Raw genomic sequence first — 15002 nt, 5'->3', positions numbered from 1 at the left:
AAAAAGCCCTAGAAAACCTAGGAACATGGAAGCCAAAATCTGCTTTGAAAGCCTCAGAGTGGGGGCCTCCTGCCCCCTGTGCTTGGGCCATTTCATGGACCCAGTGACTTTCGAGTGTGGCCACACCTTCTGCACAGAGTGTCTTGCCAGCTCCTGGAAGGACATCTGCCCTCCAACAGCCTGCCCGGTGTGCAGCACAGCCACTGCCTTGGAAGACACGGTCCCCGACAGGGGGCTGCAGGATCTGGCTAACCCTGGCAAGATGCAGAGAGCTCCCCTATTGCAGAGCCACAGGGACCTGCCCACCTGTGACAAACACGGCCTACAGCACACCTTGTTCTGTGAGGAGGATCAGAGACCCTTGTGCGGACCCTGCTTTTTAAGCCCAGAGCACCAGAAGCACAGAGTTCTGCTCCTGGATGCGGCCGTCACTCAGTGCATGGAGAAGCTCGAGGCCACAGGCAAGAGTTTAAGGACCCAGAAGAAGAGATTTCAGATGGAATTGGGATTTGAGGAAATCCGAGAGGCGCAGTGGGAGAAGGACGGCCGCCTTCTCAAAGCCTTGCTTGTGTCTGAATATGAGAAAATGCAGCAGTTCTTGGGGGAGGAAGAAGAGATTCAACTGCAGACATTAGACCAGGAAGCAAGAGACAATTTGGAGAACAAGAAAAGCCCCTTCCGAAAGCACCTTGGACTGCTAATGAAGCCAAAGAAGCAGCCCCTGCAGGGGCTCAAGGCTCAGAAGCAGGCTGTGAAGTCTGAATGGGAGCAAAAGCTCCACTTCTTGTCAGAGGAAAAGAAGCGACACCTGCAGAGGCTGGACCAAGAAGTCACAGACAACCTGGCCAAGTTTGAGGAGAGCAAGACCAGAATGAGGCAAGAGATCCACAAGCTGGACATGCTGATAGCAGACATAGAGAAGAATTCTGTTCAGCCTCCTCTTGAAATGCTCCAGGAGGCAAAAGGCACATTGGGAAGGAGTGAGGAGCTACTTCTTCAGAAGCCAGTGGTGGCTTCCCCAACATGGACCATGCGCCCCGTCTCCGGAATGGCAGAAACGCTGCTGACTTTCCACAGGCGTCTGTGTCTGGACCCTCAAACAGCCAATCCCCATCTGGCCCTGTCTGAAGATCTGCAGAGGGTGGAATACCATTCTGTCCCACAGGATGTCCCCGACAACCCAGAGAGATTCGATTCTGCCCTCTGGGTCTTGGCCAAGCAGAAGTTCACTTCAGGGAGACACTACTGGGAAGTGGTGGTGGGGGAGCAGAGGGAGTGGGAGGTGGGCGTCTGTGAGGAACGGATCAGAAGGAAGGGGGATGATGGCCAGAAGGTTCTGGGAGACAGGCTGACCCTGGCGGGCCTTCACCTTTGGCAGGGACTTTTCACTTGTGGCATTTCAAAGCAAACTGTTCCTTCCTGCAAACCAGTTCAGAAGGTGGGCGTTTTCCTTGATTATGAAAGAGGGCACGTAGCTTTTTACAATGCTGCAGATGGAACTCTAATCTACAGTGCCCCAAATACGGCTTTTCAAGGTCCCCTTCTCCCTTGTTTCTCTCCTTGCTTTCCAAAGGGGAAAAACACCTCTGGATATCTGCTTATCTGTCCCAGGAGGGGACAATGCTCAAGAAGATGATCGTTCCTAAAATGAGATTTTCTTTTTTTTTTTTTAATTTTTTTTATTATATATATATATATATATTTTATAATATTATCCCTTGTATTCATTTTTCCAAATTACCCCCCCTCCCTCTATTCCCTCCCCCCGACGACAGGCAATCCCATACATTTTACATGTGTTACAATATAGTCTAGGTACAATACATGTGTGCGAATATCATTTTTCTTGTTGCACAATAAACATTAGAATCCGAAGGTACATGCAACCTGGGCAGACAGATATTAGTGCTAACAATTTTCATTCCCCCTCCCAGTGTTTCTTCTCTGGGTGCAGCTACCTCTGTCCATCATTGATCAACTGGAAGTCAGTTGGATCTTCTTTATGTTGAAGATTTCCACTTCCATCAGAATACATCCTCATACAGTATCATTGTTGAAGTGTACAGTGATCTTCTGGTTCTGCTCATTTCACTCAGCATCAGTTGATTTAAGTCTCTCCAGGCCTCTCTGTATTCCTCCTGCTGGTCATTTCTTACCGAGCAATAATATTCCATAACCTTCATATACCACAATTTACCCAACCATTCTCCAACTGATGGACATCCATTCATCTTCCAGTTTCTAGCTACAACAAAAAGAGCTGCCACAAACATTTTGGCACATATATGTCTCTTTCCGCTCTTTAGTATTTCTTTGGGATATAATCCCAGTAGTAGCGCTGCTGGGTCAAAGGGTATGCACAGTTTGATAACTTTTTGGGCATAATTCCAGATTGCTCTCCAGAATGGCTGGATTCTTTCTCAACTCCACCAGCAATGTATCAGTGTCCCAATTTCCCCACATCCCCTCCAACATTTGTCATTATTTGTTCCTGTCATCTTAGCCAATCTGACAGGTGTGTAGTGGTATCTCAGAGTGGTCTTAATTTGCATTTCTCTGATCAGTAGTGATTTGGAACACTCTTTCATGTGAGTGGATATAGTTTCAATTTCTTCCTCTGAGAATTGTCTGTTCATATCCTTTGACCATTTATCAATTGGAGAATGGTTCGGTTTCTTATAAATTATGGTCAGTTCTCTATATATAAAATGAGATTTTCTAATCCAAGCAACCAAAACAACCTCTGCAATGACTCCATTCACGAGAACCCTTGTTGAATATGTCAATAAAGTTATATTAAACTTATATCATAATGTTTATTATTTATTAATATGTTAATATTAATTAGTTAATATTAAGTTGTTATTTATTGTCAAAAGCCAAAAAAAAAAATCTTTCAAATAAAAAGTTCATCCTCTAAATATTACTTTTTGCATTAAGGTGTTTTAATTAAAATTTTCTTCTTTTTATAGAAAATATCCTTACCTTTACTTTGATTATACATCCAAGCTGTCAGTCACTTTACATTTTTTTCTGTCACTTGAACTTATTAATTTCCTTCCAAATACGTTCATGGCCAAATTAGAGGCAGTTTGTTACAACAGCATTGGGAGCTAATAGATAACAACTCTGCAATATCTAGTTGAGAAATGTTTGGTTCTCAGGGGATCCTTAGCCTAAAGGTTGCTAGATGGTATTGGCAGACAGCACAAGGCACTGCAGAGAAATAACACAGGTCATAAAGGGCGGAGATCTGGCTGTGAGTCCCAGGCTGGCACTGACCAGCAGTGTGGCTTTTTGTAAGTCACTTATCCTTTTGGACTTGAGATGGTCCCTCATTTGTAAAGTGCAGCTTCTAATAATTGAACCACTCACTTTCCCAAATATTTATGAGGGCCATTTTTCAAAAGGGTAAAGTATTACATAAATGTGAGGATCTACATTTTTTTTATTAAAATCTTTTTTTTTTTTTAACATCCTCACAGTTTCTCACAGTTTCCCTCTCATCCTTTCAGAGAATCATGTGATTCAACAAATAGTAATTTTCAAAGGGGAAAAAGAAAAAAGAAAAATACTCTAAAAAAATCTCAATGCATGTGTAATATGCAATATCTATTGACCGCCCAGTTCATCAAAGGGAAGGAGTAGGCGTGTCTTCTTGTTTTTCTCTATTATGTAATCATTTTAGAGCTTTCTAATTTTGTGACATCCATTTTTGATGGCTTTGTATGGACCCTTCTTTTCATTTGCATTGTTGAGGTCTTTATGTTGTAGCCACTCTTTTGGGGAGGGGAGGGGCAAAATAGGTGGAGATATAGTGCACAAAGCCAGGCCTGGAATCAAGAAGACTGAAACTGAAATTTGGCCTTAGACACTTCTACCAGAGTGAGTCTGGGCTTAATCCTTTTGTCTTTGTAAAATAACTAGAGAAGAAAATGTCAAACCAGCCGTCTATCTTTTTTTTTTTAAAAGAAAATCTCAAATAGGGTCTTGAGGAGTCAAATACAACTGAAATCACTTAATCATCATTTCATGCATTTCTTCCAATGTTTCTTTCCATTCATCAAGCTCATCTTTCCTTCCTTTTTTCTTTCTTATCTTTTTTTCTTTCTTTCATTCTTTCCTTTTTTCCTTCCTTCTTTTCTTTCTTTCCTACCCTCCTTCTTTCATTCTTCTTTTTTTCATTCTTTCCTTCCCTCCTTCCTTATTTCTTTCATTCTTGCTTTCTTGCTTGCTTGCTTTCTTTCCTTCCTTTCTCCTTTCTTTCCTTCTTTCCTGTTGCACAGGGTCACACACCTAACAAATACTTGAGGCCATATTTTAACTCAGGTCTTCCTGAGCCAGCATTTTATTGACTGTCACCTAGCTGCTTTATAATAATTACTTCTTAAAATATTTTTCTTACACTATAATTATACCCCCTACATTAATACTCCATGATTTGTTTAGCCCAAAATCTATGGGCTTCCATTTTGTTTATAATTCTCTGTTATCAGAAAAACAGCCGCTTGTTTAATCTTTTTTTTTTTGGCTCTTTATTTTGTTCTTTATGGGGACTTTATTTTTATTTTTTCTTCATTTATAAGCCCTGTAATACAGGTCACAAAGTTAGTTGATCTCAGTGTGAATCCAAGTCTGGCACTGACTAGCTGTGTGGCTTATGCTAAGTCACTTCTCCTTTGGGACCTGAGACCTCATCTGTAAAATCGAGCTCCTAATACTTATACCACCTACTTTGCCAAATGTTTATGATGGATATTTTTCAAAAAGGTAAAGTATTTCATAAATGTGAGGATTTCCATTTTTTATAAAAATCTTTTGGTTTCTTATATGATAACAATTTCTCATAGTTTTCCTCTCATCCTTTCAGAGAATCATGTGATTCAATATACAGTATTTTTCAAAGAAAAAAGCCAGAAAAATATTCTGAAAAAAAAAATCTAAATGTATGAACAATATGCAATATCTATAGACCTCCCACTTCTTCAAAGGGATGGAGTAATAGTAGTTTTTTCTTTATTTTGGAGTCGTTTTAAAGCTTTCTAATTTTGTGACATTTATTTTTGAGTTTATGTGTGCTCTTCTTTTCATTTACATTTTTGAGATCATGATGTAACCACTTTTTTTTTTTTTTTTTTGGCGGGGGGGGGTGGGGGGGGGGGGTGGGGGGAGGTTAGTGCACAAAGCCAGGCCTGGAATCAAGAAGACCTAAATTGAAATTTGGCATTAGACACTTACTACCTGAGTGAGTCTGGGCTGAAACCATTTGTCTTTGTAAAATGAACTGGAGAAGGAAATGACAAACTACCCCAGTATCTTCCTTTTAAGAAAATCTCAAATGGGGCATGAGGAGTCAAATACAACTGAAATCACTGAACAACACCTGCAGCAACTTCACTTTGCATCATTTCATGCATATGTTCCCATATTTCTCATCACACTCATCTTTCATTTCTTCCTTCCTTCCTTCCTTCCTTCCTTCCTTCCTTCCTTCCTTCCTTCCTTGTTTCCTTCCTTCCTTCCTTCCTTCCTTCCTTCCTTCCTTCCTTCCTTTCTTCCTTCCTTCCTTGTTTCCTTCCTTCCTTCTTTCCTTCTCTTTCCTTCTCTTTCCTTCCTTCTCTTTCCTTCCTTCCTTCCTTCCTTCCTTCCTTCCTTCCTTCCTTCCTTCCTTCCTTCCTTCCTTCCTTCCTTCCTTCCTTCTTTCATTCATTAGTTTCTTGTTGCCCAGGTTCACACACCTAAGCAAATATTTGAGGCCATTTTTGAACTCAGGTTTTCTTATTCCTGGGCCAGTGTTCTATTGACTGTCACCTAAGAAATTTATAATCATTACTTCTTAAAACATTTTTCTTAAAGTATAGTTATATCCCCCTACATTAATAGTCCATAGTTTGTTCCACAATCTATAAGCTTCAATTTTAATTCCAATCCTTTAATATAAGAAAAAGTACCAATGTATAATTTTATTCTATATGGGAACTTTACTTTTATTTTTTCTTCCCTTATAAGCGCTGTAATGGAGTCTCTGGTTCAAAGGATATTGAAAATTTAGTCACTTAACTTGGATAATTCCAAATTGCTTTCCCAAATGGCTGTAGCATTCACAGTTCCACCAACAATAAAATTAGTATCATCCCACAACCCCTCCTCCATTAACTATTGCCATTTTTTGGTCCTCATAGACAAATTTTACTTGTGAGAAGAAAGATAAAGTTTTCTTTCTTTTCTCTTATGACTAGTAATTTGATTAGGAATACTCTGCAATGATTCCATTGAAACTTTTAAAGTCATATCCTTTGACCACTTATCTATTGAGGAATCATGATTAGACCTTTGTAAAAATTCAATATCATCTTCAGTTCCAAAAGCACTAACTTTTCCCCTCTCTCCCATATTCAATGAGAAGGCAAAAAAACCAAAACAGATTTTAAATCAAGCAAAAAACAACAACAACTTGATCCCAAGAGTTACAAGAGTGTCTAGAGAAGTAAGCATGAGACAAAAGATGAAATTAGAAATAAGATTCGATTTAGTACAAAAAAATTAAAGGAAGAATCATTTAAAATAAAAACTTTATTCAAGTAGTCGATTCCCTGAAAAAAAAAAAAAACCAGAGTTCTACAAGCAAAATTCAGTGAGAGAAGAAATATAATAACATATTAATCAAAACATTGAAAACAAAAAGAAAATATAATGTATCTGCTACCAAAATGTTGAAGAATCATTGCTTTCCTTGAATACCATAATCAAACTAAAAACTTGGACACTGTTGCAAAAGATCCTAACTGCCCTCAAAAGTTGCTTTTTTTGGCAGATGGCATGATGGTGTACTTAGAAAAGCCTGGGATAATCTTAGCAAGGCATAAACTAAACCAACGAGGTTCTGAGTTACTAACAAACCTCAACAGGAAGAGATAGAGAAAGAAATGCGATTGAAAACCACTATAAAATGTATAAAGTATCTGGGAGTTCAACATTTGTGCCACAGAGGTATCATGTGAATAAAACCACAAAATGCTCCTGCAGGAGCAGTATAGCAGTCACTCATGACTTGATCTTCCTATTGATTGATCTGAGGCTTTACCTCATTTCACTGTCTTAGCTAAACAAGTTTGATCCTCGTTCAGCAGCCTGGGGCTCTCTCCTCCCTGGGGTTCAATAGCAGTTTCAGACTCTGTAAAGGCATCCACTGAGGTGAACTATGCTATATCTCAGAACTCCCAACTAAAGCAGACCAAAAACATCTTTAGCTTCTTCCAATATCAGGGGTTACAGGTAGGTAGCACTACTCCCAGCCAAAACCCTCTGCACAGAAGTAAAAACAGACATAAATAATTGAAAATATAATAATAAATATAGTCCATATTTGGACTATAGTAGTAGAATAAAAATGATAATGTCCAAATCAACTTACATTTTCAGTACTGTGTCAAATAGACCACGGTGTTACTTCAGAGGACTAGGAAAAATAAAAACCAATTTTATCTGGAGAAACAAAACGTCAAGAATGAAAAAGGGACGAATAATATAATGAAAATGCATTTATTTAGTGTTGACTATAGGCTAAGCAGAGCAGCCCAGGAGATAGTAAGTCCAATTCAGCAAGGTAGACCCTGTCCTCAAGGATCTTATATTCTAACTGGGAAGATATAAGATGTAAGTTAGCAAAAAAGGGATATTTTGTTAGTAGAGCTTTAATTACTGTTTTCAGAGATAGAGTTAGGAAGGAGTGATGAGAAAGGGCACATGCAGAGCAGTGCGGTGTGAAGCTAACCAGGAAATGTAGCATGATTGGTGGGATTGTAGGGTAGACGCAGTGAAAGATCACTGATCAGAACTCGGGTTTCGGGTGGGAGTTTCAGGGAGAAGCGAGGGGCTGGAGAAGCGGAAGTACTGTGGTATATGTATAATGTGCAGGAGACCAGATATGCTGAAAGGTCCCTGATTAAAAGCCTATGCTCCAGACTTCCAACTAAGCCGATGAAATAATAGGACCCAAAGGATTGTCTAAAAACCTTCCAGAAACATGTCATAAAAACTCTAAAAATATAAGAGAAGGAACAAGGTTAAAGAAAGCTAAAGAGGAGTAACTATAAACACCTTTGCTAGACTAGCAATGTCACAATCCTACTGAAAATCTGAGCAGGGACAAACTGGAACGGGGGAGGGGACAGGTTGCAAGGCACAGGATCCCATCAATGCCTAGGCAATGCAGGACCACACAGGTCACAGGGAAAGGGCAATGACCAGTCAGCCCAGGGACCAGGCAGGGAACACTGGAGCCAAAGCAGGAAAGCCGGGCATCCCTGGGGCCTGGCAGGAAGCTTGACACCAGCACCACTGACAGTGTTTGATGGTGTCTGAAATCCTTTGGACACAGTCAGCAATGGCCTGGGGTTTTCCTTTGGTTAAAGTGCCAAACTGGAGAAAACAGTTCTATGCTGCATGGCCTAGGGGTGAGCACCCTGGTGAGTCCCCAGCCCCAGGAATACAATGAAATCCAGAAGTGAAAACTCACCCAGGCGAGAACTCTCACTAGGGAGAAACTGGGGTCTTTATCAGGCCAGAGGTTGACACCTTGATGATAGATGAGGGGAGGGGCTAAGAGGGAAGGCCTATAAAAGAGCCCAATAGATGGACTCCTGTCATTTTCCTGGCTGCCAGAGCTCAGGGGAAGATCTAGTTGCACATACTGGGTTGACTCTCTCTGAAAACAGAAGAGCTCAGGGAAAGAACTAGTTCCCTAGCCTTAGTGGATTATCTCTGGAAAAAAGGACTAGAAAACCTAGGAACATGGATGCCAAAATCTGCTTTGAAAGCCTCAGAGTGGGGGCCTCCTGTCCCCTGTGCTTGGGCCATTGCATGGACCCAGTGACTTTCGAGTGTGGCCACACCTTCTGCACAGAGTGTCTTGCCAGCTCCTGGAAGGAGATCTGCCCTCCAACAGCCTGCCCGGTGTGCAGCACAGCCACTGCCTTGGAAGACACGGTCCCCGACAGGGGGCTGCAGGATCTGGCTAACACTGGCAAGATGCAGAGAGCTCCCCTACTGCAGAGCCTCGGGGACCTGCCCACCTGTGACAAACACGGCCTACAGCACACCTTGTTCTGTGAGGAGGATCAGAGACCCTTGTGCGGACCCTGCTTTTTAAGCCCAGAGCACCAGAAGCACAGAGTTCTGCTCCTGGATGCGGCCGTCACTCAGTGCATGGAGAAGCTCGAGGCCACAGGCAAGAGTTTAAGGACCCAGAAGAAGAGATTTCAGATGGAATTGGGATTTGAGGAAATCCGAGAGGCGCAGTGGGAGAAGGACGGCCGCCTTCTCAAAGCCTTGCTCTTGTCTGAATATGAGAAAATGCAGCAGTTCTTGGGGGAGGAAGAAGAGATTCAACTGCAGACATTAGACCAGGAAGCAAGAGGCAATTTGGAGAACAAGAAAAGCCCCTTCCAAAAGAACCTTGGACTGCTAATGAAGCCAAAGAAGCAGCCCCTGCAGGGGCTCGAGGCTCAGAAGCAGGCTGTGAAGTCTGAGTGGGAGCAAAAGCTCCACTTCTTGTCAGAGGAAAAGAAGCAACACCTGCAGAGGCTGGACCAAGAAGTCACAGACAACCTGGCCAAGTTTGAGGAGAGCAAGACCAGAATGAAGCAAGAGATCCACAAGCTGGACATGCTGATAGCAGACATAGAGAAGAATTCTGTTCAGCTTCCTCTTGAAATGCTCCAGGAGGCAAAAGGCACATTGGGAAGGAGTGAGGAGCTACTTCTTCAGAAGCCAGTGGTGGCTTCCCCGACATGGACCATGCGCCCCGTCTCCGGAATGGCAGAAACGCTGCTGACTTTCCACAGGCGTCTGTGTCTGGACCCTCAAACAGCCAATCCCCATCTGGCCCTGTCTGAAGACCTGCAGAGGGTGGAATACCGTGCTGTCCCACAGGATGTCCCCGACAACCCAGAGAGATTCGATTCTGCCCTCTGGGTCTTGGCCAAGCAGAAGTTCACTTCAGGGAGACACTACTGGGAAGTGGTGGTGGGGGAGCAGAGGGAGTGGGAGGTGGGCGTCTGTGAGGAACGGATCAGAAGGAAGGGGGATGGTGGCCAGAAGGTTCTGGGAGACAGGCTGACCCTGGCGGCCTTCACCTTTGGCAGGGACTTTCACTTGTGGCATTCAAAGCAAACTGTTCCTTCCTGCAAACCAGTTCAGAAGGTGGGCGTTTTCCTAGATTATGAAAGAGGGCACGTAGCTTTTTACAATGCTGCAGATGGAACTCTAATCTACAGTCCCCCAAATAAGGCTTTTCAAGGTCCCCTTCTCCCTTGTTTCTCTCCTTGCTTTCCAAGGGGGAAAAACACCTCTGGATATCTGCTTATCTGTCCCAGGAGGGACAATGCTCAAGAAGATGATCGTTCCTAAAATGAGATTTTCTAATCCAAGCAACCAAAACAACCTCTGCAATGACTTTCCATTCATGAGAACCCTTGTTGAATTTGTCAATAAAGTTATATTAAACTTATATTATAAAGTTTATTAATTATTAATATGTTAATATTAATTAGTTAATATTAAGTTGTTATTTATTGTCAAAAGCCAAAAAAAAAAATCTTTCAAATAAAAAGTTCATCCTCTAAATATTACTTTTTGCATTAAGGTGTTTTAATTAAAATTTTCTTCTTTTTATAGAAAATATCCTTACCTTTACTTTGATTATACATCCAAGCTGTCAGTCACTTTACATTTTTTTCTGTCACTTGAACTTATTAATTTCCTTCCAAATACGTTCATGGCCAAATTAGAGGCAGTTTGTTACAACAGCATTGGGAGCTAATAGATAACAACTCTGCAATATCTACTTGAGAAATGTTTGGTTCTCAGGGGATCCTTAGCCTAAAGGTTGCTAGATGGTATTGGCAGACAGCACAAGGCACTGCAGAGAAATAACACAGGTCATAAAGGGCGGAGATCTGGCTGTGAGTCCCAGGCTGGCACTGACCAGCAGTGTGGCTTTTTGTAAGTCACTTATCCTTTTGGACTTGAGATGGTCCCTCATTTGTAAAGTGCAGCTTCTAATAATTGAACCACTCACTTTCCCAAATATTTATGAGGGCCATTTTTCAAAAGGGTAAAGTATTACATAAATGTGAGGATCTACATTTTTTTTATTAAAATCTTTTTTTTTTTTTTAACATCCTCACAGTTTCTCACAGTTTCCCTCTCATCCTTTCAGAGAATCATGTGATTCAACAAATAGTAATTTTCAAAGGGGAAAAAAAAAAAGAAAAATACTCTAAAAAAATCTCAATGCATGTGTAATATGCAATATCTATTGACCGCCCAGTTCATCAAAGGGATGGAGTAGGCGTGTCTTCTTGTTTTTTTCTATTATGTAATCATTTTAGAGCTTTCTAATTTTGTGACATCCATTTTTGATGGCTTTGTATGGGCCCTTCTTTTCATTTGCATTGTTGAGGTCTTTATGTTGTAGCCACTCTTTTGGGGAGGGGAGGGGCAAAATAGGTGGAGATATAGTGCACAAAGCCAGGCCTGGAATCAAGAAGACTGAAACTGAAATTTGGCCTTAGACACTTCTACCAGAGTGAGTCTGGGCTTAATCCTTTGACCTTTGTAAAGTAACTAGAGAAGAAAATGTCAAACCAGCCGTCTATCTTTTTTTTTTAAAAAGAAAATCTCAAATAGGGTCTTGAGGAGTCAAATACAACTGAAATCACTGAATCATCATTTCATGCATATCTTCCAATGTTTCTTTCCATTCATCAAGCTCATCTTTCCTTCCTTTTTTCTTTCTTATCTTTTTTTCTTTCTTTCATTCTTTCCTTTTTTCCTTCCTTCTTTTCTTTCTTTCCTACCCTCCTTCTTTCATTCTTCTTTTTTTCATTCTTTCCTTCCCTCCTTCCTTATTTCTTTCATTCTTGCTTTCTTGCTTGCTTGCTTTCTTTCCTTCCTTTCTCCTTTCTTTCCTTCTTTCCTGTTGCACAGGGTCACACACCTAACAAATACTTGAGGCCATATTTTAACTCAGGTCTTCCTGAGCCAGCATTTTATTGACTGTCACCTAGCTGCTTTATAATAATTACTTCTTAAAATATTTTTCTTACACTATAATTATACCCCCTACATTAATACTCCATGATTTGTTTAGCCCAAAATCTATGGGCTTCCATTTTGTTTATAATTCTCTGTTATCAGAAAAACAGCCGCTTGTTTAATCTTTTTTTTTTTTGGCTCTTTATTTTGTTCTTTATGGGGACTTTATTTTTATTTTTTCTTCATTTATAAGCCCTGTAATACAGGTCACAAAGTTAGTTGATCTCAGTGTGAATCCAAGTCTGGCACTGACTAGCTGTGTGGCTTATGCTAAGTCACTTCTCCTTTGGGACCTGAGACCTCATCTGTAAAATCGAGCTCCTAATACTTATACCACTTACTTTGCCAAATGTTTATGATGGATATTTTTCAGAATGGTAAAGTATTTCATAAATGTGAGGATTTCCATTTTTTATAAAAATCTTTTGGTTTCTTATATGATAACAATTTCTCATAGTTTTCCTCTCATCCTTTCAGAGAATCAAATGCGATTCAATATACAGTATTTTTCAAAGAAAAAAGCCAGAAAAATATTCTGAAAAAAAAAATCTAAATGTATGAAGAATATGCAATATCTATAGACCTCCCACTTCTTCAAAGGGATGGAGTAATAGTAGTTTTTTCTTTATTTTGGAGTCGTTTTAAAGCTTTCTAATTTTGTGACATTTATTTTTGAGTTTATGTGTGCTCTTCTTTTCATTTACATTTTTGAGATCATGATGTAACCACTTTTTTTTTTTTTTTTGGCGGGGGGGTGGGTGGGGGGTTAGTGCACAAAGCCAGGCCTGGAATCAAGAAGACCTAAATTGAAATTTGGCATTAGACACTTACTACCTGAGTGAGTCTGGGCTGAAACCATTTGCCTTTGTAAAATGAACTGGAGAAGGAAATGACAAACTACCCCAGTATCTTCCTTTTAAGAAAATCTCAAATGGGGCATGAGGAGTCAAATACAACTGAAATCACTGAACAACACCTGCAACAACTTCACTTTACATCATTTCATGCATATGTTCCCATATTTCTCATCACACTCATCTTTCATTTCTTCCTTCCTTCCTTCCTTCCTTCCTTCCTTCCTTCCTTCCTTCCTTCCTTCCTTCCTTCCTTCCTTTCTTCCTTCCTTCCTTCTTTCCTTCCTTCCTTCTTTCCTTCTCTTTCCTTCCTTCTCTTTCCTTCCTTCCTTCCTTCCTTCCTTCCTTCCTTCTCTTTCCTTCCTTCTCTTTCCTTCCTTCCTTCCTTCCTTCCTTCCTTCCTTCCTTCCTTCCTTCCTTCCTTCCTTCTCTTTCCTTCCTTCTCTTTCCTTCCTTCCTTCCTTCCTTCCTTCCTTCCTTCCTTCCTTCCTTCCTTCCTTCTTTCATTCATTAGTTTCTTGTTGCCCAGGTTCACGCACCTAAGCAAATATTTGAGGCCATTTTTGAACTCAGGTTTTCTTATTCCTGGGCCAGTGTTCTATTGACTGTCACCTAAGAAATTTATAATCATTACTTCTTAAAACATTTTTCTTAAAGTATAGTTATATCCCCCTACATTAATAGTCCATAGTTTGTTCCACAATCTATAAACTTCAATTTTAATTCCAATCCTTTAATATAAGAAAAAGTACCAATGTATAATTTTATTCTATATGGGAACTTTACTTTTATTTTTTCTTCCCTTATAAGCCCTGTAATGCAGTCTCTGGTTCAAAGGATATTGAAAATTTAGTCACTTAACTTGGATAATTCCAAATTGCTTTCCCAAATGGCTGTAGGATTTCACAGTTCCACCAACAATAAAATTAGTATCATCCCACAACCCCTCCTCCAATAACTATTGCCATTTTTTAGTCCTCATAGACAAATTTTACTTGTGAGAAGAAAGATAAAGTTTTCTTTCTTTTCTCTTATGACTAGTAATTTGATTAGGAATACTCTGCAATGATTCCATTGAAACTTTTAAAGTCATATCCTTTGACCACTTATCTATTGAGGAATCATGATCAGTCCTTTGTAAAAATTCAATATCATCTTCAGTTCCAAAAGCACTAACTTTTCCCCTCTCTCCCATATTCAATGAGAAGGCAAAAAAACCAAAACAGATTTTAAATCAAGCAAAAAACAACACAACTTGATCCCAAGAGTTACAAGAGTGTCTAGAGAAGTAAGCAAGAGACAAAAGATGAAATTAGAAATAAGATTCGATTTAGTACAAAAAAAATTAAAGGAAGTATCATTTAAAATAAAAACTTTATTCAAGTAGTGGATTCCCTGAAAAAAAAAAACCAGAGTTCTACAAGCAAAATTCAGTGAGAGAAGAAATATAAGAATATATTAATCAAAACATTGAAAACAAAAAGAAAATATAATGTATCTGCTACCAAAATGTTGAAGAATCATTGCTTTCCTTGAATACCATAATCAAACTAAAAACTTGGACACTGTTGCAAAAGATCCTAACTCCCCTCAAACTTGCTTTTTTTGGCAGATGGCATGATGGTGTACTTAGAAAAGCCTGGGATAATCTTAGCAAGGCATAAACTAAACCAACAAGGTTCTGAGTTACTAACAAACCTCAACAGGAAGAGATAGAGAAAGAAATGCGATTGAAAACCACTATAAAATGTATAAAGTATCTGGGAGTTCAACATTTGTGCCACAGAGGTATCATGTGAATAAAACGACAAAATGCTTTTTAAACAAAAGATAGAATTCTCTATGGTCCTGCAGGAGCAGTATAGCAGTCACTCATGACTTGATCTTCCTATTGATTGATCTGAGGCTTTACCTCATTTCACTGTCTTAGCTAAACAAGTTTGATCCTCGTTCAGCAGCCTGGGGCTCTCTCCTCTCTGGGGTTCAATAGCAGTTTCAGACTCTGTAAAGGCATCCACTGAGGTGAACTATGCTATATCTCAGAACTCC

General features: G+C 40.0%; 2 protein-coding genes across 2 annotated transcripts; both read left to right on the top strand.

Moving 5' to 3' along the window:
- The first annotated feature begins 25 nt into the window (after positions 1-25).
- Positions 26-1646, top strand: LOC141562075 (putative E3 ubiquitin-protein ligase TRIML1). Its single transcript, XM_074302095.1, has 2 exons — positions 26-1374; positions 1574-1646. The coding sequence occupies exons 1-2, from the start codon at positions 26-28 to the stop codon at positions 1644-1646; spliced, it is 1422 nt and encodes a 473-aa protein (XP_074158196.1).
- Positions 1647-8793: 7147 nt separating this feature from the next.
- On the top strand, positions 8794-14574 carry LOC141562074 (putative E3 ubiquitin-protein ligase TRIML1). Its single transcript, XM_074302094.1, has 2 exons — positions 8794-10203; positions 14566-14574. Exons 1-2 carry the CDS (start codon positions 8794-8796, stop codon positions 14572-14574), a joined length of 1419 nt encoding a protein of 472 aa, XP_074158195.1.
- Positions 14575-15002: the final 428 nt, after the last annotated feature.

Source organism: Sminthopsis crassicaudata, chromosome 3 (genome assembly GCF_048593235.1).
Source record: "Sminthopsis crassicaudata isolate SCR6 chromosome 3, ASM4859323v1, whole genome shotgun sequence".
NCBI lineage: Eukaryota > Metazoa > Chordata > Mammalia > Dasyuromorphia > Dasyuridae > Sminthopsis > Sminthopsis crassicaudata.
This window is presented reverse-complemented; position numbering and strand designations above follow the sequence as displayed.